The sequence below is a fragment of the Podarcis bocagei genome (assembly GCF_964188305.1).
Source record: "Podarcis bocagei genome assembly, chromosome: 8".
Classification (NCBI taxonomy): domain Eukaryota; kingdom Metazoa; phylum Chordata; class Lepidosauria; order Squamata; family Lacertidae; genus Podarcis; species Podarcis bocagei.
In genome coordinates, this window is record NC_138133.1 from 11,279,865 (window position 1) to 11,302,205 (window position 22,341).

Here is a 22,341-nt window from a genome sequence, read left to right on the forward strand (position 1 = left end):
AAAGGATTCAACTTAGATCCTCAAACCCATCTTGCGTAACAGCCAGAGTACTCAGAATACGCGTGTGCTGTAAGTTGGTAGCTTGTATTTAAGGACAGTAGGTTGTCTGCATCTAAGAACAGCTCTCTCACCTCGTCTTCCTTCAAACACATCACTGATTTCTCTTAAGAGCAAGGACATGTCAGTCAGCTGTGACTCCCAGGCTTCGCAGAACACATCCAGATTTTCTTTTGCAATCTTGCTGGAAGGATGCAGCGTCAGGGTTTCTGCAGCAGAAATTATCTGAAGGAAACAAAGCAGATCTTGCCATGTAACCAGAAATTGCTAATCAGCATCCACCCCCAGAGGCAAAGAATAAACAGCCTCTCATTTGTATTTAAAAAGGGCCGCTGTAGCATTTGCCTGGCAAAGCTTTGCAAACACTAAGGGCATTCATCGGGAGCACATTGTGCAAAACTGTTCTGAACAAACAGCTTTCTTAAATTGAGCGAACTGAGAAAAACCACTTAATATAATTAATCACGACAATTTCACAGATTATTATTAATTTACATAATGCATTCATATTAAAGGCAAAAAAGGTTCACCGAAATTGGTAGAACGTCTGTAAGAAGAGCTTTATCACATCACAGATGTGCAGTATTGCAGATGCGAGCCCAGATGTTGTTCCACGTAAACTATACTGCACCTGTGGAACACTGGTTACTAAAAATGATCCTAAAACTAACATTCCCTTTTCTCCCAAAGCAATTTTGCTACTCAGATGTTCATGAAATCCATCTAATGTGGAATTCACATAGCATTTAGCACAGAGGATTTGCAGCAAAGACAACTTGCCAACGCTTTGGATAGAAAGCAGTATCAGGCTATATGAGCCAATGGTCTGATTGGTGTAAAGTAGCCTCATTTATTCAGAGCAAGTCTAAATTCTGGCCTCCCACTATGGTCCAGTACAGATATTTACAATAAACTACAGCCTGTGAATCAGGAACTAGCCTTGGATAGGTATTCTTTCTTCTCTCTGTGGAGAGAATTCCCTGTGGGTGTTAACTGCAAAATTACTGTAACACTGAAGAAAATGATTCCAAAGGGTTATACCACCGGTACTTGACCCCAGCAAAATCAAATTAGATTAATAAAAATGGGATTGGGTCAGTGCTGAAAGTGTAATGCTTTGCAAAGGATGTCGTGTGTTCAGAGTAGTGATGTGAGGTGAGAATATTCTCCACAAACTGTAAATTCTAATGTAAGAACCAGTTTTACAACCCACATTTAAAAAATCTAGTGAACAGTAAGTCAAGCTGTGATACTGCCAGTTTAAGTAATGAATAATGATTTTTTTTTAATCCAGTTACATTACTGGGCATTGTGTCATTCACCATTGGCAGTTCTGAAATGTGAGCTACAGAAAACATTTTTTTTTTTTAGTTTTAAAAATGCTATTCATTTAATTTGATGAACTTTTGAATTCGTATGTGTTTCAGCTACATGTAATAGCATTTTTTCTATTTTGGTGTGATCTTATTCAGCAATTCTATACCCTTGGCCATACAGTGTGATTTATTTTATTTTATTTTTTACAGAAAGTAGCTTTAATGCTTTATACACTTAAAGTACCTAGGCCTATACAATTATGTGTAACAGCATATGAAGTGGCCTTGATTTAAACAGTTGACATTTCTATATTTTTATTTAGTGCCAGTAACTGGTTTTTGCAGTGCCATTCAATGGTACAAGGTGCCATTTACCAGAGATTGACATACTGAAATATATTATCGTATAATGATAATATATTTAAGTTTAATGGCTTCTTTTTTATATGTATGCACATAGTTTTGTTCATCAAGCTGTGTTTTAGTCACCAAAACAGTTATTAAGTGTTAGAACTATTAGAAGTACAAGATAGCCTATTACTGAATTTACTTGTATCAAACCTTAACATGCCAATTATATTTTTTGACTTGTCCTATAACACGTACATGTTCTAATGGAAGAATAAAATATGATTTAGCTACTGAGTTTCCTTATACCAAACCTTAACATGCCAGTTACTGGTGCCATCACCTTAGAATGGTTTGAAGTGCATTAAAATTATATCATTTTCAATGCATAAAAATGAATATTCTCCTATTTAAAATGAAAATTCCCTAATATTCTTATTAATTGAGAATATTCTTCAAAGGATTATTCTTGAGAATTTAACATCACTAGTTCAGAGTGCCAAGAACTGGTACGGAATCTGTTCACAGCTGCAAAAGTGCTCACTGCTAGCCTCCTTCACAAAGGATGCCACTTAAAAATATGGCATACTATTACGAAAGGAACTACGAGATAGTGAAATAGGAGGAGAGATATTAAATTGGCCTCCATTTGTAAAGTCCATGTAGACTGGGAGTAATACTGATGCACATTAATACAGTGGTACCTCGGGTTATATACGCTTCAGGTTACATACGTTTCAGGTTACAGACTCCGCTAACCCAGAAATATTACCTCAGGTTAAGAACTTTGCTTCAGGATGAGAACAGAACTCGTGCAGCGGCAGCAGGAGGCCCCATTAGCTAAAGTGGTGCTTCAGGTTAAGAACAGTTTCAGGTTAAGAACAGACCTCTGGAACGAATTAAGTACGTAACCAGAGGTACCACTGTATAAATCCATTTAATTTGTCTGCTAGATGAAGGAAATCAGCTTGAATGTGTAATGACTGATTAAAAGGCGGACTAATTAAAAGGTAACATCAGAACTCATCAATTTGATACAGGGAAAAAAATAATCTGTAGCAGCTATAGAGGCTAAGCTGTTGCTAGTGGTCATCACCCAAAAGCTTCTGGCACAGCAGTTCAATGCCTCCTAGCTGTGCTGTTTCCAAAGCTGGATGTGTCCAAAATGAGATGCCGCAAGCACACGTCTGCCTTGAAAACATCTCTTTCAACACCGCAAGGTAAAAATCACACCTACCTGAGGCCCCGTCACGTGAAAAGTGTCTTCTGCATGTAGACAAGTAATTTCCAGTGGCTCTGTTCCGGAGACATGCCTCAATAAATGACATATCTAGGAAAGGAAGCAGGAAAACCCACCTACCAATTATGGGATTGTTATGGAAAGACAACGTAAAAATTACATTGGTGCCAAATGAAAGCTTTTAGAATTCAGAAACTGCTGATGGAAACCTGGATCTCTGTTGAACGGCTAAAAGCTAAGGGGAGAGGAGGAGTGATTGACTTCCCTGCCCCTCCATCACTTGTCTCCTGAACTCTGGTCCCTTAGCCCTTTCTCTTTGCCTCAGCTGGTGCAAATGTGCAGCTGGGTAGCCAGGCGAAAGGCTAATCTTAAAGGTAAAGGTAAAGGGACCCCTGACCATTAGGTCCAGTCGTGACCGACTCTGGGGTTGCGCGCTCATCTCGCTCTATAGGCCGAGGGAGCCAGCGTTTGTCTGCAGACAGCTTCCGGGTCATGTGGCCAGCATGACTAAGCCGCTTCTGGCGAACCAGAGCAGCGCACAGAAACGCCGTTTACCTTCCTGCCGGAGCGGTCCCTATTGATCTACTTGCACTTTGACATGCTTTCGAACTGCTAGGTTGGCAGGAGCAGGGACTGAGCAACAGGAGCTCACTTCATCGCGGGAATTCGAACCGCCGACCTTCTGATCGGCAAGTCCTAGGCTCTGTGGTTTAACTCACAGCGCCACCCGCGTCCCAAGGCTGAGGTCAGAAACTAGTTTCACTACAGCAGCACTTTGTAGAACAAGGCAGAGGGGCAGAATTTATTAAAAAAAACCACTCCCCAACTTAGGTGACCCACCTACAAGGTCTGTTACCCCATATGAGATTTCCCCTTTCAACTCTAAGGGTGGTACCTCCTAGGAAGCCACATCTGGACCAGGAACATGCCCTAAGAACATGATTTGCAACTCTGATATGCATTACAAGAGGCAGCAACAGCTACCAGCATAGTGCGTTCTACCTCCACTGTCAGAATGTGTAAAGGACCCCTGGACAGTTAACTCCAGTCAAAGGCGACTATGGGGTTGCGACGCTCATCTCGCTTTCAGGCAGAGGGAGCCGGCGTTTGTCCACAGACAGCTTCCGGGTCACGTGGCCAGCAGGACTAAACCACTTCTGGCGCAACGGAACACCGTGGTGGAAACCGGAGCGCACGGAAACACTGTTTACCTTCCTGTCGGAGTGGTACCTACCTATTTATCTACTTGCAGTTTATCGTGCTTTCAAACTGCTAGGTGGGCAAGAGCTGGGACAGAGCGACAGGAGCTCACCTCGTTGCGGGGATTCGAACCGCTGACCTTCGGATCGGCAAGCCCAAGAAGCTCAGTGTTTTAGACCACAGCGCCACCCACGTCCCGCTGTCGGATTGTGTATGCTTTTGAGTGACAGTTGCTCAGAATCACACGTGTTGCACTCCTGCTTGTTAGGCATTCCAAAGGCATCTGTTTGGCCACAGTGAGACCAGAATAGTGGACTAGGTGAGCCACTGGCCTAATGCTGTGGCCAAAAGAAAAAAGTTGGGGAGAACCACTGGTCTAATACCAGGCTCCTCTTACTTTTTTTTTAACGCTATGCTATGTATGCTAGGGAAGGGACGCGGGTGGCACTGTGGGTTAAACCACAGAGCCTAGGACTTGCCGATCAGAAAGTCGGCAGTTCGAATCCCCGCGATGGGGTGAGCTCCCGTTGCTCGGTCCCTGATCCTGCCAACCTAGCAGTTCGAAAGCACGTCATAGTGCAAGTAGATAAATAGGTACCGCTCCGGCAGGAAGGTAAACGGCGTTTCTGTGCGCTGCTCTGGTTCGCCAGAAGCGGTTTAGCACATGATCTGGAAGCTGTACACCAGCTCCCTCGGCCAAAAATCGAGATGAGCGCCGCAACCCCAGAGTCAGCCACGACTGGACCTAATGGTCAGGGGTCCCTTTACCTTTACGTTAATGTGCTTCCCCATCCCTGAGTCCAGGCAAAGCACAGAACAGGCAAACTTGAGAACCGTGGTACTGCAAGGCCTAGCAGCCTAGTCAACTGATGCCCCAACCCTGGGGTGTGGGCATGGGCATGTTTGTGGAGTCGGAACCTGCACACATTTCACAGGTGTGCCCCAAACTGACAAAAACTCAAGACCGCTTTAAATCTTAATATTAAAGCATTTTTGAACATGTTCATGAACATGACGCCAACTTACTTCAATCAACTGTTCTTTCTGTTCGGAGAGCTTACAGCTGTGTTCTGCAACTGCTTCTATGTTTCCTTCTGTCCCGCAGATCTTCAGAGCTTTCAAAACAAGGTGGTCAGAATGGTATTTTATCACGTCTGCTGCGACAGATGTTGCTGCACTGTGAAGCTTTGATATATATATATTGGGGGGGGAGGAGAAGAAAGAAAGAAAGAAAGAAAGAAAGAAAGAAAGAAAGAAAGAAAGAAAGAAAGAAAGAAAGAAAGAAAGCAGTAGGTTACAACACCAGATTGCCTGTGGTGGACAATTCAGAGCAAATTAAGACTGGGCGAGATGTACAAAACTTCCATCATTACGCATCATTCTTTTTTCCAATTCCTCATCACAAAAAAAGAATTGAAGAACTGCGATCAGTCTCACAGAGCGTGGTGGAGCAGAGATGTTTGCCCAACCTCCCGGAGTTGTTGCTGGCTCCCCAGAAGCCGAGGGGTGAGGCAGCAGTGCATTGGGGACATTGTTGTGCCTGCACAACAACAGGAACAACGGATTGGCTCCACCAGAGCACTTGCGCTGAGTTGCCTTCCCCACCGAACCATCCCTCCCAGTCAGCAGCAGCAACTCACCTCCCAGGTCAGTTAAGCACCTCCAACCCAACCTTCCCTCCATTACTGGTAGTTGTGTTTAACTGTAAACGGATGTGTCTTATTTTTCCATGCATATGTCTAGCTGTCCTTCCTAAGTGGGCTCAGAGCAGCTTACCTGGGGCTCCCAGAAACACCCTGACCGGCACTTAGGTTAAATAATGCCACAGCTCAAGGTGCTACCAGAACATTGACTGGGCAATAGATTACTGTACATAAGAAGAATGAACCCAAGCCATGACAGGCCGAATTCTAAAATATTACTTAGCAATGTGTGTTCTTGTATTCAGGTCACGCTAGCAGGCTTCTCTGCAGGTAATTACTTCAAGATAACCTCACAATATAAAGTAAAAAAAATCCTTCCAGTAGCACCTTAGAGACCAACTACCGTATTTTTCGCTCTTTAGGATGCACTTTTCCCCCTCCAAAAATCAAGGGGAAATGTGTGTGCATCCTATGGAGCGAATGCAGGCTCCTTGGCTTCAGCGATAGCAACATAAAGCCTCAGAAGCGCACCGACCCCTCTAGCTCTCCAGGCTTCAGGGACAGCCGCCTGAAGCCTGTGGAGCACAGCGTGAGTTCCCGCTGCGCTCCACAGGCTTCAGGTTCCTTTTGCTGAAGCCAGGAGAGCAAGACTCTCCTGGCTTCAGCAGAGAGGGAGAGCTGCGCAGCGCCCCTTCAGCCAAGCAGGAGGAGAAATGGAAGGGGCTCCGTTTCTCCTGCCGCTTCGCTGAAGGTGCGCTGAGCAGAGAGGGGGAGAATTTTTTTTCTTGTTCTCCCCCTCTAAAACAAGGTGCGTCCTATAGAGCGAAAAATACGGTAAGTTTGTTATTGGTATGAGCTTTCGTGTGCATGCAACACTTCTTCAGATACTTCTTTGTGTGCATGCACAACGAAAGCTCATACCAATAACAAATTTAGTTGGTCTCTAAGGTGCTACTGGAAGGATTTTTTAAATTTTGTTTCGACTACAGCAGACCAACATGGCTACCTACTTATATCTCGCAATATAAAAAAAGGCTCAAGTGGTAGATTCAATTAGTTGGAACTACCATCACATGATTATATATCTGCTGAGCCAAGGATTTGTTTTTCAGAAAGTTACACATATCAAAGCCCAAGAAGCTCCCAAAATTTACTGCAGATTGTACTGAATTGCACTTACTTCTCTCTGAAGCTCGGTCATACACTGACACATTTTTAATATTGCTACTTCCAGGTCTTCCGTGACATCCTTTTTCCTCTGACTTTGCTGGAGAGAAACAATTCCCAATCCCGCAGGATGGGTTTTTAGGCAATTCGGTCGTTTAAGCAATTCATCGTCATAATCATAATTCAAACATGGGTTTGCAAGTAAAAGGTACAGCCCTATGCATACTGATTTGGAAGTTAAGCTCCCTGAACAAAGGAAGACTTTTCTTTGGAGTAAGCAGGGACAGGGATTCCTGAATAATAATAATAATAATAATAATAATAATAATAATAATAATAATAATTTATTATTTATACCCCGCCCATCTGGCTGAGTTTCCCCAGCCACTCTGGGCGGCTTCCAATCGAGTGTTAAAAACAATACAACATTAAATATTAAAAACTTCCCTAAACCCTCTGGGTCTCTTCTAACTCTACAATTCCATGATACTAGGGTTTGACTATATATGTTCTGCTTTTTCCGGCATGCTTCTCTGTCACAGAATTAAAGATATAGAGCAATCCACTTTGCTTCTGTTAGACAAGAATTTGTTAGCCAGTCCTGACCATGTGACTTGCTTGTTGTGTTTTTTTAAAAAAAGTAAAACCCTGGATGGTTAAGTCCAGTCAAAGGTGACTATGGGGTTGCGACGCTCATCTCCCTTTCAGGAAGAGGGAGCCGGCGTTTGTTCACAGACAGCTTTCTGGGTCATGTGGCCAGCATGGCTAAAGCGCTTCTGGCACAACGGGACACTGTGACGGAAACCAGAGCACATGGAAACACCGTTTACCTTCCTGTCATAGCAGTACCAATTTTTCTACTTGCACTGGCGTTCTTCTGAACTACTAGGTTGGCAGGAACTGGGACAGCAACGGGAGCTCACCCCGTCGTGGGGATTTGAACCACCGACCTTTCGATCGGCAAGCCCAAGAGGCTCAGTGGTTTAGACCACAACGCCACCCACGTCCCTTCTGTTTGTTGTGTAAGTCAGTGCAGCATAAAAGGTAAGCGTCCTGGAAACCTATGACATTATGTGCATCAGTGACCTTAGGCTACTTGCTCTCTTATCCAAACCTATCCTGCAGGGTTTCTGTAAATGACAGATTGGGGAAGAAACAGGCCATGTCTACTTACTGGAGGTGTGGCCCACAGTCCATTGGTAAAATAGTAAAAAGTAAACAAAAACATTTATAAAATGAAAGATCGCTCTACGTTCCGCAGTCCCCACTCCCAGTCCAATGAGGAATCAACCCCCTGTGCAAACTAACCTAGGGGTAAGCTCAATTCAAACACGATTTTACAAGTTGGACTTACAGATCTAAAGCAACCAACCAGCAGGCCAGATTAAGACTGGGGGTGGTGGTGGGCAGTCAGAAAAATAGTGGTCCTTTATAGTACAAATATGCATCACTCTGGTTAAAGGAACCAAAATTTGTTGCCTATGACACAAGCACCCATTGTGCCGCCATTTTACACCTTTTGTTGTGTCTTCACAACTGGTGAAGCAGGTTAGGCCGAGAGTTGGATATTGACCCAAGTGAGCAAAACACTGAGTTATGTGAATTTAAATGCAAAACTGTACATGCTCACAATATTTATTTTTAGCTCATGAAAGTTTGTACCATAAACCTGAAGATAAAAATTTGTTTGTCTTCAAGATACCACGAGTCTTATTTTGTGGTACATTATTCTATGTTTACTTTGGGGGGAAAGTGGCCCTATTTTGGGAACTGCACCAAAGCCCGCAACCATCTTAATCCGGCCTCCATCCAAGGGGCCAGATTCACACCTACCGTAAATTTCGCTCCAAAACACGCACTTTTTTGCTCCGAGAAAGTAAGGGAAAATGCCTGTGCGTGTTAAGGAGTGAATGCACGGATCAGAGCCATGGCTGCCGTCAGTCAGGCAAAGCGGGAGCCACTTACACGCTCTACGAGGCTCTCACTTTGCTTTCTTTAAAGTGACCTGGAGCCAGGAAGGAGGGAGGGAAGGAGAGCCATAGCAGCAAAGCCGGCAGCAGCCGCTTACACGGGAGGAGGGAAAGGTCTGCGCGCTCTCTAAACAGAGCAATGAGGCTGCAGAGAGACGGCAGGAAAGATAAAATTTAAGCAACCTGCAGCAAAATAAAACCAACCTCGAGCTCTGAGCCAGCGCAGTGAAAACCAGGAAGTAAAAAAAAAGGCTGGGGAGGGCATGAGGGAGAGGGGAAAACTTCGCAAATCCCCGCGTCTCAGCTGATCGGCTGGGACGGAGCAGCTTGTTTTCAGGCAGGATAGATTTGAGCATTGTCTGGGTCCTAGTGCCCCTACCGCTTTGTTGTGCTCCATTCTATTGCTGCTGGTGGCTGCTTATCGTTCAGGCTGCAAGGAGGAGCGCTTTTACACAGCTAATGGCGAATCCCCTGCAATCAAAGTCCTCCTCACTTGCTCAAATCTATTCCGCCTCAAAACAGGGAGCGGAAGGAAAAGGCTGCAAACTGTTAAATGGGAAAAAAAACCCAGGCACAGGGCAAATACCTTAAGTATACCTTTAAAGCAACAGTGCTCTTTCCCTCCCTCCTCCCCGCGGAAAAGCTCCTTGTCCCTTGAGTTCTTTTCCTTCCCTCCCCACTTAAAACGTGGTTACAAAGCACGGATCCACATGGATCCTCAGGATTTTTGCATTGGGCTACCCCAAACTCACTGTCAGATCACATGTCTGTGGCCACAGCATGAAACATAAAAATCATACATCCACTGTTTCATTTAGAATATTTTTTCTTCGTTTTCCTCCTCTAAAAACTACATGCGTGTTATGGTCAGATGCGTGTTATAGAGCGAAAAATACGGTATTTAGCATTAGCCATGCTGCAACATCTGGTGCTCCCAAACCAGATGTTGGGGCTACCAAGCCAATGTTAATGGAAAGGTTAATCAGATTCCAGAGGACAAATAAATATGTCCAATACAAGTGTATTTTTCTACATTAGCCAACAGTGAGAGGTGTGTGTGTTGTGTGTGTGTATATCTGTGCATCTCCAATTATTAGTGTGTGTTTATATCTGGTTTGTAAACGACTGCAAAACACAACTAAACAAAACGACGTTTCAAAAAACCAATGGCAAGGATTATAATTAACTTATGATGTTTGCAATATTGTAATGGGATGTTATTAGGGTTATCAGATAAGCTGTTCTCTGCAAATTGCCCTTGAAGTGTATTTCTTTTGAAGCAAACGTAAATGAATCAGCAATGCTAGGGGGGGGGGGGGAGAAAAAATCTTACAGCATACATCCACGCTGACACCAGCTGCTCCAGTTCCATCTTTGCTTGCTTGGACAGTTCCAAGATGCGCTCTCTGTTCTCGTGGCTAGTATAAGCAGAATCAGTAAAGTCCTCTGTGTGCTCAAGGACAACACGGAGCATTGCCCGGAGATTTTCCTTTGACAGAAGATAAAGATTCTCCCGCAATCCTTCCACCTTATTCTGAGAAACAGGGCGGGGAGAACCATAAAGACATCTCAAAAAATCATAGAAGACTAACAAGTGTACTGTAATGGTTAAGAGCTGTGAACCAAGTACAGTGGTATCTCGGATTACATACACTTCAGGTTACATACGCTTCAGGTTACAGACTCCGCTAACCCAGAAATAGTGCTTCAGGTTAAGAACTTTGCTTCAGGATAAGAACAGAAATCATGCTCCGGCGGCACGGCGGCAGCAGGAGGCCCCATTAGCTAAAGTGGTGCTTCAGGTTAAGAACAGTTTCAGGTTAAGAACGGACCTCCGGAACGAATTAAGTACTTAACCCGAGGTACCACTGTACTGGGCTTAAGATATTGGTCATAATATACAATTAGAAGATTGGGGGAAATTATGGAAAGAGGAAATAAATTTCACTGCCTGCAGTGCTTTAAAGGAAATATAATGAAAACGATGTACAGATGGTGTATAACACCAGTGAAATCCTGCTGCTGCTGTGCCGCCGGAGCACGATTTCTGTTCTCATCCTGAAGCAAAGTTCTTAACCTGAAGCACTATTTCTGGGTTAGCGGAGTCTGTAACCTGAAGCGTATGTAACCTGAGGTACCACTGTACAAAAGCCTCTCAAATTGGATTTGTCTTTAAATTAACTCAGAACACCTTCAGTAATATCATTCACAGCAGAAACTAGTAGTAGTGGTAGTAATAATAATAATAATTTTTATTTTTATTTATACCCCGCCCTCCCTGGCCGAAACCAGGCTCAGAGCGGCTAACATCAAATATATAACACATTAACATAAAATCAGACAATCAATTAAAATACATCCTAAAATCAGATCAGGGTCAGAATAAAATCCAATCAGATGGCAACCCGCAGATTAGGGTTGGGGACCTTAAATACTTACCAGTGTTCTTGGGTTAATTTTTTTGAATTGTTTTTGCACGAAAGGCAGACAAAACTCTGGCACCTACTGCCAGTTATCTGGTATTTGAAACTGAACAGCATTCATTTTACTTCTACACATAGAGTTCCTTAATATATAAAGGGCCCTTAGTACCGGTGTGGTTCCATGAAAGTGCCTCCTGTTTTCCCTTGGAGGAAAGGAAACGTCTATCGCCCTTCAATCCAAGTATACAGAAGGTGGTTTTCTGCTCATGTCTAGGGATTTTTTTAATTGATTTTTATTTGTTTTGCTACATCAAACATTAAAACAAACAAAAAAGCATACATCACACATACAGACAAAAAAGAAATACATAAAAAAAGAAAAATAATAAGGAAAACAAAAGAAAAAACATCTCCTAACATAAGATACCAACAAATTAGGTTACATTTACTAAATAACACACAACACTAATTGACTTCCCTTCATCTCGGTTTCAGAATATATTATATGATTTTTTATCTGCAGTTTCTTTTCCTTAAAAAACTCTTTACATCACAAGTGTTACGTCATACCTACTGTAATTTTTAGATTTTTTACCTCTGTTTCCATGTATGTCATAAATTTATTCCATTCTTTGTTAAACTTTATGTCTTTTTGATTTCTTATTTTATGTGTCATTTTTGCAAATTCTAAATAATCAAACAAATAATCAAATAATTTGGATTGCCACTCATTTATAGTTGGGATTTTTGGTGTCTTCCAATTCTGCGCTATTAGAGTTCTAGCAGCCACTGTCGCGTACTGAAAGAGTGTTTGATCTTCCTTTTTGATTTCCTCTCCAATTATCCCCAGCAAAAAGGCTTCGGGTTTTTTTATAAAGGTATATTTAAAGATTTTTTTTAGTTCATTATAAATAGATTCCCAGAATTTTTTTTTCATGTCTAGGGATTTAAGCCACACTCTCAAAACAAAAACAAAACCCCCCACACTATTTTGTCCTTACCTTGAATTCCTTGATGCCAGTATAGATGCTCACTGGGCCTGGTTCATTCTCTCCACTGGGTCGAGAGTCTGTTACAATCTCTATTACCTGCTCCAAAGCTAGTCTCATCCTGTGGAACACGGCTCCTTTGTTTACACGTGCTGATTCACAGTCAGGATGTCTTAAACAGGTCTTGGAAATAAAGGTTGATAATAATAATAATAATAATAATAATAATAATAATAATAATAATGAATTATTTGTACCCCGTCCATCTGGCTGTGTTTCCCAGCCACTCTGGGTGGCTTCCACAGAGACCAAAAATACACTAAAATGTCACACATTAAAAACTTCCCTGAACAGGGCTGCCTTAAGATGTCTTTTGAATGTCAGGTAGTTGTTTATCGCTTTGACATCTGATGGGAGGGCGTTCCACAGGGCGGGCGCCTCTACCGAGAAGGCCCTCTGCCTGGTTCCCTGTAGCTTTGCTTCTCGCAATGAGGGAACCACCAGAAGGCCCTCGGTGCTGGACCTCAGCGTCCGGGCAGAACGATGGGGGTGGAGACGCTCCTTCAGGTATTATCCAGGCGTCTCTGTGCAGTCTGCAGGCAGGGGAAGACTTTGGCCTTTCAAATTTCAGCAGCGCCCTGTGCAAGGCCAAAATTCTGTGCCTTCTAGCCTCTCGCCTCCAATTCTGCGTGTGAACTACACCTTTAAGATTTGTGGCACCCTGTGCCCCCCGGCCCAGCTCAGCTCCCGGCACAGGGGAACCAGAGGCACTGCCCTAAATCAGCTTCTGCTGCAGGGAAGACTCTCTCTATGCTCTGCCTCCTTCCCTCAAGCAAAACAGTCAAGGCTGCTTATCAATCCCACCAGTTAGTCAGCCATTGCATTTGTCAACACTGCCTTTTGGAAAGCCCTCTAGCCTCCCTATGCGTTGGCTGGTGTTGCTTCAGTCAATTTCTTCTCTGCTGCAGCAAAAAGGCTCCCAAAGTCGTTGCTCTGCTAATGTCACATGAGTAAACAAGTTACCTTGGAAGCAGTGAGAAGCATCATGGTACATTTCTCGAGAATAGCCCTTGCCGCTGCCATCTTGGCCTTTTTCTTTTCGTCTTTCAGATCCTAAGGAAAGAAAATGAAAACACTCTTGGTGGATAGCCAATCAAAGAGCTTAGCTGCTTCCTTATGTAATGACGAGGTATCTGGACAGCTTTTCTGTAAAATTCGGGTGGAATTAAACATTACAGCTGAACTCTATTATCTGTTTGCAGGCTTCATATATATCTACACTATCAACCTACATAGTTTTTAGTGTAGATTAACTGTTGTGGCTATCCAGCCCAGCACCCAGAGAACTGTAGTCTGGTGAAGTGTTAATCCTGTATTAGAGATCCCCAGCCCTCTCACAGGCTTGGCTATCTGTGGTGAGAGGATAACTGTTAAACCAGCTTAACTCTGTAAATTAACTCATCTGAGATAGATCCCATATCTCTGACACCTGAAAGCATCTGATAGATTAAGGTAATACAGTGGTACCTTGGGTTACATACGCTTCAGGTTACATACGCTTCAGGTTACAGACTCTGCTAACCCAGAAATAGCACCTTGGGTTAAGAACTTTGCTTCAGGATGAGAACAGAAATTGTGCAGCAGCAGGAGGCCCCATTAGCTAAAGTGGTGCTTCAGGTTTAGAACAGTTTCAGGGTAAGAACAGATCTCCAGAACGAATTAAGTACTTAACCCGAGGTACCACTGTACTCAAAACGTCCTCCTATAATACGATAGACTCTACTGATAAATAAAATCCAAAAGACTCAAAATGTAAAATGTGCTGTAATAAGGCAAACATGTTACTGACACCTTTGGACTTCTGGGTCTTCACTGTTTTAAGATTGACTGATGCAGTTCAACTGTCTTGTCTTTGAAGCTGTATCAGTTTGAGCATGTGTGCCTTTGCCATATAAATCGCCAAACTACCATGAAATGCGTAATCTCCATTGAATCATAAATGTTCTTTCACACAGGAAATATATAAAACATCACATATTTGTCTGCCTTGTTTTGCATTCCATGGGATCTCTCCGGAAGCAACCACAGCCACATGACCCTGTTTAAGCAAGGCTGCGGGGGTGGGGTGGAGGCAACCTTCTGGTTTTGCCTCAGGTGGCAAAAACAAGATGGGCTGCCCTTGACCCAAAGGAAGGAGTAAGTGTCTTGCAGGAAATGGGGCAAGGAAAAGACACAGGAAGGGGGAAATCATACAGAAGAGACCGAACAAAATACACAAACCTTGGGTTCAGGAGAAGCTATATGCTGTGGGGTTTGAGGGTAGGGAATAAGAGTACAGTGGTACCTCAGGTTAAGTACTTAATTCGTTCCGGAGGTCCGTTCTTAACCTGAAACTGTTCTTAACCTGAAGCACCACTTGAAGCTAATGGGGCCTCCTGCTGCCACCGGGGCACGATTTCTGTTCTTATCCTGAAGCAAAGTTCTTAGCCTGAAGCACTATTTCTGGGTTAGCGGAGTCTGTAACCTGAAGCGTATGTAACCCGAGGTACCACTGTACTAGGTGATCAAGAGGCAGGGAGGTTGAAGGAAATGGCTGCTAGGCCGATCCCGTGATATAGGAATCCTGCCAAGTTGTGGCTTCCACTGTTTATTGTGAACTAGCAATCCACGTGGGATCTATTACCAGCAATCAAAGACAAATATGGAATCCAGATAATGGAAACAAACCCACATGGGTCTTTGATTATGTAAAGTCACCCTCCGTAATTGGAGCACAAATAGTTTGATTTCCTTATTAAGGTCGCCTAGAGTACGCTGGAGCTGTTTTCATTCATGTCTATTTGATCTGGGCGACTCACACCTCTCGTTCCATTTCAAGGCCCGTTCACCAGCTTGTCTCATTCTAAAGAAGTCCACTTCATACACAGATATCCCTTGCCAAAAATGGTTGTAGGAATGTATGAACCCCCTTGCTAGATCAGATCCCAGGTCCATCCAGGCCACATCCTGTTTCTAAAAATATCAAGCCAGATGCCTCTAGGATATACGCATGCAGGACATGGAAGCAGAAACTACCTTCCCCAACTATTTGTCTCGGCCACCTGCCATTCAGAGGTATACTGCCTATGAACCTGACCGTTCCATTTAGCAGGCTTCCCTAACATGGCGCCCACCAAATATTTTGAACCGCAACTCCCGTCAGCCCCAGATAGAGGGCACCAGTTGTGAAGGCTGCACTTAGCTCTCAGCCAATGACAGCCAAATGAAATCTCAATGTTCCTAATGAGCTTTATGCCTTAAGATACCCAATACGTTGCCCATCTGTGCAAAGTAGCCTACACTGCGGCAGCTAGACTGGTGACTGGGGGCGGCCGCCAAGACCACATAACACCGGTCTTGAAAGACCTACATTGGCTCCCAGCACGTTTCCGAGCACAATTCAAAGTGCTGGTGTTGACCTTTAAAGCCCTAAACAGCCTCGGCCCAGTATACCTGAAGGAGCATCTCCACCCCCATCGTTCTGCCCGGACGCTGAGGTCCAGCGCCGAGGGCCTTCTGGCGATTCCCTCACTGCGAGAAGTGAGGTTACAGGGAACCAGGCAGAGGGCCTTCTGGGTAGTGGCACCTGTCCTGTGGAACGCCCTCCCATCAGATGTCAAAGAGATAAACAACTACCTAACGTTTAGAACAGTGTTTCCCAAACGTTTTTGGGCAACGGCACACCTGTTTACCGGAAAAAAATCTCGCGGCACACCACCATTAAAGCCCCGCCCCGTGACGTCAGCGCGCAGCGTCACGCCGGGAGGGACGCACAAAAGTGAAAGTTTTTTCCCTTCCCCTTGCCGGGGTGGGAGGAGGCAGCAGAGCGAGGGACTGAGGGACGGCGGCAGCTGAGGCGGCGGCGGCTGTTGTGCTGGTGGCGGCGATAGCGGGCGGAGGAGGAGCCGTCGCCGGGAGTTGCTGCTGCTGCTGTTGCTGCTGCTGCCCGGACATGCCGGCCTCCTCCGCTGTCTCGCAAGCAACCCACCCTCCCCCCGCTTCCCCAGACCGTCTCCCCCCCCCACCGCCGTGTCCCCTACCTGTGCTGCAGCCCCACTAGCCCCAGCGTGATCACATGGGGCACGTCCAGCTCCGTGGGCCACAGGCCGGAGGCGATGCGCCCGAACACGCCGCACTCCTCCCGAATCCCCAGCTCCTCGAATTCCATGGTGCCCGAGCGAACACGTGTTGTTGTCAGCGCAGCTGCTTCTGTTATTGCCGCTGCTGCCTCCTGCCGCCGCCGCCGCCTGGGTTTGAGGGGGGGCGGAGGAGGAGGAGAAGGAGGCGGCGGCCTCAGAGGCGCGAGTTCCTCTCCGCGCCCACCCCTTGCGCCCGCCTCATTTACATGCATCCATTACGAAGGGGCGAAATTCCCCGCCTCGGGGCTGCTCCGCGTGGTGGAGTTGGTTTCCCCACCCCAGAGGAGCAGAGCAAGAGAGGTCGCCTTCGGGGCGGGGGGGGGGGCTACTTTGTATCTGCCTTTGGACACAAGTTAGCTCCCGCTCGCTCTTTCTCTCTCCCCACAAGTTAACTTTGTTTCCCTCTCTCTTTCTCTCCGCGCGCGCGCGCTTCTGAGAGCGAGTTTTGCGCAGTGGCTCCGAGAGTGTAAACGGCTGGCTGAAGTGCTGAGGAGACCGCGAAGGGCGGAGGGAGCTGGGCTTTGCGCGCGACGGAAGGGGTTATTCCCCCCCCCTTATGGAAACGGGGTTTGAGGGAATAAGGGGTAGGGAGGAGACTTCGGTTTTTGCGCGACTGAGCAGGGGAAGGGGGCGTCGGCGGGCGCTCGCCTCAGATTGGAGAAACGCTACCAAAGGGTTGTGAGCGGGGGGGGGTGTGTGTGTTAAAAACATCCCTCCCTCCGTGGGTGGAGGAAAGGGGGCTGGGAGGCAGGATGTGGCCCCGGCGGAGAGTTTTAGGTGGCCCAACCCCTTCCCTTTCCCAATGAGGTGGAAGCATTGGCGGGTTTCTGCAACCGCACCCCGCCCCCTTCCGCCGTCCGTGCCCCCCCTCCCTTCGTACGCAGCCCCAAAAGTGCCTCCGGACTCCGAACGCGCTTCTTTTTCGGGTCGCTTCCCTCTCGCGCGCTGCTCACTTGGTTTTGTTCTCTCCTAGGCGCCCGACTCGCCCGCCTCCCTCCCACGGCACACCAGCCGGTGTCTCACGGCACACTAGTGTGCCGCGGAACACCGGTTGGGAAACACTGGTTTAGAAGACATCTGATGGCAGCCCTGTTCAGGGAAGTTTTTAATCTGTGACATTTTGATGTATTTTTAATCTTTGTTGGAAGCTGCCCAGAGTGGCTGGGGAAACTCAGGCAGATGGGCGGGGAACAAATAATAAATTATTATTATTACATTCAATGGCCGTGTTCAGATGATGAAATCTTCGCGTAGTAAGCTAAGGTATGGATGAACTACCTGCACCCGCACACTGCTGCTTCGCTCCTCCCTTCAGGCGAGCGGGGAAGCAAGCCAGGAAACCGCAGCCAACTATAGCTTCTCATTACATCTAACCCAGCAAACTATGGTTAATGGCTTTCGGGGATGCTGGCAGCTTGGGCCTAACAGGAAGCCATGGTTGACTGCAGCTTCCTGGCTTGTTGTCCCTCCAGCATAAAGGGAGCAGTGAAACAGCTGTGTGTAGGTACATAAAGCTCATATGCTGAGAAATGGATATTCAAATACAGCCACTAAATAGCAAGTGTGAGTTTTTAATGTGGCAGAACAGATGACTGTTCCTCTCCTATGGAAGCAGGCAGGGGAAAAATGCAGTACTTTGCTTAAATACACTTCATTTATTTACTGTTTTTTAAAGCACAGGGCAACAGGCTTTCTCGCAATACTTACGTTTTGTCGGTCTCCAGTTAGATGGGCAAACTCCACCATTTCATTTCCAAACTGACTGAATATTTGCACAAATTCCTGAAAACTGCTCACTCTTTCTAGCTGTTCCATTGTTACAAGGACCTACCAAACAAATTTAAGAAAGCTATCAATGACATACCTATAATATCACTGGTAAAGAGAAAAAAATATCTCTGAAACATTTAGTTTTGCATTTTAGACGCAAGAAATCTTTTCTTACGTTATTTGGCCACCCAACTCAAGTCAGTTATTCCTATTGCAAGTCTCCTCTCATCTTTTGATTCCAACATGTAGCTCAACTCCCAACCTATCTGGTCATTTATGTTCAATTATTCCTATTGTAGCACCAAGAAATCCAATTCTGTGGTTTGCTGTGTAGCAGTTACATATTAAGGAGGTGGTTATTATTGCTCAAAAAATGGCTAATACATAATTGATACAGTCTAATCTGAGTTAAATACAGGTATAAAGTGCACTCTGCTAATGCACGAGGGAACCAGGAATGGAACCCCTGCGCAAAATGATCACCGTCTGTACATCTGTGTCCAATTTATTTAACTAGCTCCCATTGAAATCAACAGCATTTTAAAGCATTTAGCTTTGAAAAATCTATAAAACGGAATGCTATCAGTCCTATACAAAGCCTCATTCTCACTCAACTCGTTCAGTCACGCAAGCATGAAGTGCCCATATTCAGAAAACCTTGAATACCTTGTTTCTAGAAGTTATAATTTGCTTAATAACTATTCTGTCGGCCAACACCAACACTTTAGTCACTGAAGAAAGCAACAGTCTTGCAGCTTTTACCACTCCTGTTTTGTCCGTGAAAATTGTTATCTGGCCATCAGATTCTGGATGGTCCATGGTAGCTACATCTGTAAGCTGTGCTATCGTCTCACCTACAAATTAAGCAAAGTACCGCAATTAAAACAGATTCAGAGCTATTTTGAGTACAGTCGTGGCTTGGAAGTCGAACGGAATCCGTTCCGGAAGTCCGTTCAACTTCCAAAGTGTTCGACTTCCAAAGCGCGGCTTCTGATTGGCTGCAGGAAGCTCCTGCAGCCAATCGGAAGCTGTGGAAGGCCCACTGGACGTTCAGCTTCCAAAAGAACGTTCGAAAACTGGAACAGTCACTTCTGGGTTTTGATTGTTTGCAAGCCAAAATGTTTGAGAACTAGGCTGTTCGAAAACCAAGGTACGGCTGTATTGAAGAGTGTACACCGTCTTAAATCAACAGCGCTAAAGGTCTAGGGTCAAATAACTGCCGAAGGAAATGCAAATCTCCTCATCCCCTATGATTCCCAGCCCACTCCCAAATCACTCTAATGCTCGAATGATGATAATTAAGCCGTCACAGAGAGCACCCCCCTGAAATTTGTCTTTGTATTCCTATTCAGATACCGCAGTATAGTCTCACAGACTGTACAACCCCTTGTTTTCCAGAAGGACATATTCACAATGCCTGTTTGGATTGGGGGCGGGAGAGCTGTGTGAATAGCAAGGGGTTTAAAAGGTGAAACAAACGGCGACATTTTTTTCTTTTCTCGTTCTCCACACTTAAGACCAGGGGATAGATGAATCCTCTTAAGTCATTGGAAATGTTCTTAGTTTTTCCTTCCACAATGCAAGCATGTATATTGGGAAACCGGGTATTTCTCTGTTTTCTAATTCAACCCATCATTCATTTCCATCTGTCGTCATGATGAAGACTAGGTTTTCTGCCTCCCACAGTTGGTATTTTATTACTTGCTTCTCTCTTTTCAATTTTTTGACAGTACTGTCAGGTACCAACTCTACTTCTAACACCACTTTTGCAATATCTTCAGTCCCAAGTGCCTGTTTGTAAAAAAATAAAATAAAATAAAAATTCTTCTTACGAGCTGAACTAGTTGTTTCCCAGTTTCCATCAATTCTATTTTAAAACTCTGGAACTGAGCAGCTAGTCCTTTTGCAAAGTTTCATTCTGCATCAGTTTGAAAATCCCTGGGAAGGGATGTTTGGAAGAATAAGGTGCCGTTCTGTTTTTATTATTGATGAAGGGAGGCTCAATAACGCCTCCTTCTTTTTCTATTGTTTTAAAGTATAAAACTAGGGTTTCCTCCATTATTTTCTCAGGTCCAGGAAGCATGACAGGCAAAAGCTTTCCTCTATATCCAGGCCTTGGCCTTGTAATTATCTGTGGGTAGGATGTTTTAAATGTATTTCTTTTTCCTCTTGGTTTTAATTGATTTATGTGGAGCTTTGTTTTTTGTCTGCTTATTTGTTTGGTTGTATGTCGCTTTGGGTTGCCCTGGGCAAGATTAAGTGACTAACAAATTCAATATAATAATAGTAATAATAATAATCATAATAATAATATAAGAAAATGTTCTATTTCTATCTTTTTAAACATCAGAAGGGGTGTTTATTGCAAGGCTGTTTTGTGAGCAGAAGTCTCAAGTGATCATTTTATAGCTGGGGCATTTTATAGCTGAGGTCTCAAGTTATCATTTTATAGCTGGGGCAAGATTTGGGGGGGGGGGGCTGTTGGCAAAGTTTTTTATTCTCTAGTGCTTCACTCTCTGACTGGCCACCTTTTTACATCATCATTTAGAGAGTACAAAATGCAGTCACCCCCAATTTAGGTGCCTAGACACCTGTGACTTCCTTCCAGAAGCCGCAGAGGATTCTCCAGTGAGCCAACGCAATCATTACCACAGTCTCTATTTTACATAATGACATAAGGATTATTCCTGAGGAGCTGGGTCATTCCACAATTTCTCCAGGTTAATGCTTCACTTTACCCAACTGGCTATATGCCAGTAATCAACAGAAGGAGTTAGTACAATTTCAGCAAAAAAGTAGACATCCTAGCTAGAAGAAATCCCAATAGGGAGATATGAGCGCTGCTCCAAATACTAAAAAATTGCAATTCTTCCTTGCAGACCAAATCAACACCCAATGGCTTTAATCACCACCTCTCAAGCTATCTTTAGCAGCTGGAAGAAGGAAGCATTTTCTGGGGTTCTCACGGCAGAGATGATGGCAAGCCTCTGATGCTCTATAAATACCCACTTACCTGCTTGCTTTGCTTCAGTGCAAGCAACCTTCATTTCCTCTTTCAGCTCTTGGTTTTCATTGGCTATAGCTTCGCCTACCATGACAAATCTCCCAACAGCCAGTTTTACGGCTTGGCCCACTTGCTGGACCGCTCTCAAAGTCTTGTCTGACTTTTTTGGCTTATCCTTATGGTTAATGAGGGTGGTTATCTGAAAGCAAAAACATCTATCAGTTAAAATTACACATTAAACAGTGTGTCAGCATGTCTTGAGAAGCTCAACTCAAAACAGTAATAGACAGTGGGGGGGAGGAACAGAAAAACTATATTTACCTGAGAGATATTTATTTTTTAGGATGCACCCTAGCTGTGTGACTGTGATGTTTTAAACTGTTTTTAAATACAGTCATACCTCAGGTTGAATGTGCTTCGGGATGAGCGTGTTTGAGTTGCGCTCCGCGGCAACCCAGAAGTAACAGAGCACGTTAACTTCCGGGTTTCGCTGCTTGCGTGTGCGCAGACATGCTGTCACTGGTTACGTTTGCTTCTAGATGTGAACGGGGCTCCGGAACGGATCCCGTTCGCATCTAGAGGTACCACTGTATTGTATTGTTAAAATCACTGCAACCCACCCTAGAACGTTACGGTGAATGGTGGTTAAGTACAGTGGTACCTCGGGTTAAGTACTTAATTCACTCCGGAGGTCTGTACTTAACCTGAAACTGTTCTTAACTTGAAGCACCACTTTAGCTAATGGGGCCTCCTTGCTGCTGCTGTGCCGCCAGAGCACGATTTCTGTTCTCATCCTGAAGCAAAGTTCTTAACCTGAAGCACTATTTCTGGGTTAGCAGAGTCTGTATGTAACCCGAGGTACCACTGTAATCAATGAAACGTATGTAACCCGAGGTACCACTGTAATCAAATTAATCATCATCATTTGATGAAGTAAGATTTTAGACCGTGCCACAACAAACGTTTTGGGAACTTAGAAAGTGGCCTAATACTGACTGGTAGCAGGTTGGCTCAGCATCACCAGGGGCACATCTAG

At 44.7% G+C, this 22,341-nt stretch overlaps 1 protein-coding gene across 2 annotated transcripts in view; it reads right to left on the reverse strand.

Annotated features, from left to right (window-relative positions):
- CTNNAL1 (catenin alpha like 1) overlaps positions 1-22,341 on the reverse strand; it is a 57,803-nt gene that overhangs the window by 16,884 nt on the left and 18,578 nt on the right. For both annotated transcript variants that reach the window (XM_081206242.1, XM_081206243.1), the window contains exons 2-11: positions 21,315-21,504; positions 18,968-19,155; positions 18,239-18,358; positions 13,377-13,466; positions 12,366-12,536; positions 10,275-10,475; positions 6,985-7,071; positions 5,188-5,346; positions 2,959-3,051; positions 132-282 (exon numbers count right to left, since the gene is read on the reverse strand). In XM_081206242.1, coding sequence (XP_081062368.1) covers positions 132-282; positions 2,959-3,051; positions 5,188-5,346; positions 6,985-7,071; positions 10,275-10,475; positions 12,366-12,536; positions 13,377-13,466; positions 18,239-18,358; positions 18,968-19,155; positions 21,315-21,504 — 1,450 coding nt within the window. The remainder of the gene's footprint in view (positions 1-131; positions 283-2,958; positions 3,052-5,187; positions 5,347-6,984; positions 7,072-10,274; positions 10,476-12,365; positions 12,537-13,376; positions 13,467-18,238; positions 18,359-18,967; positions 19,156-21,314; positions 21,505-22,341) is intronic.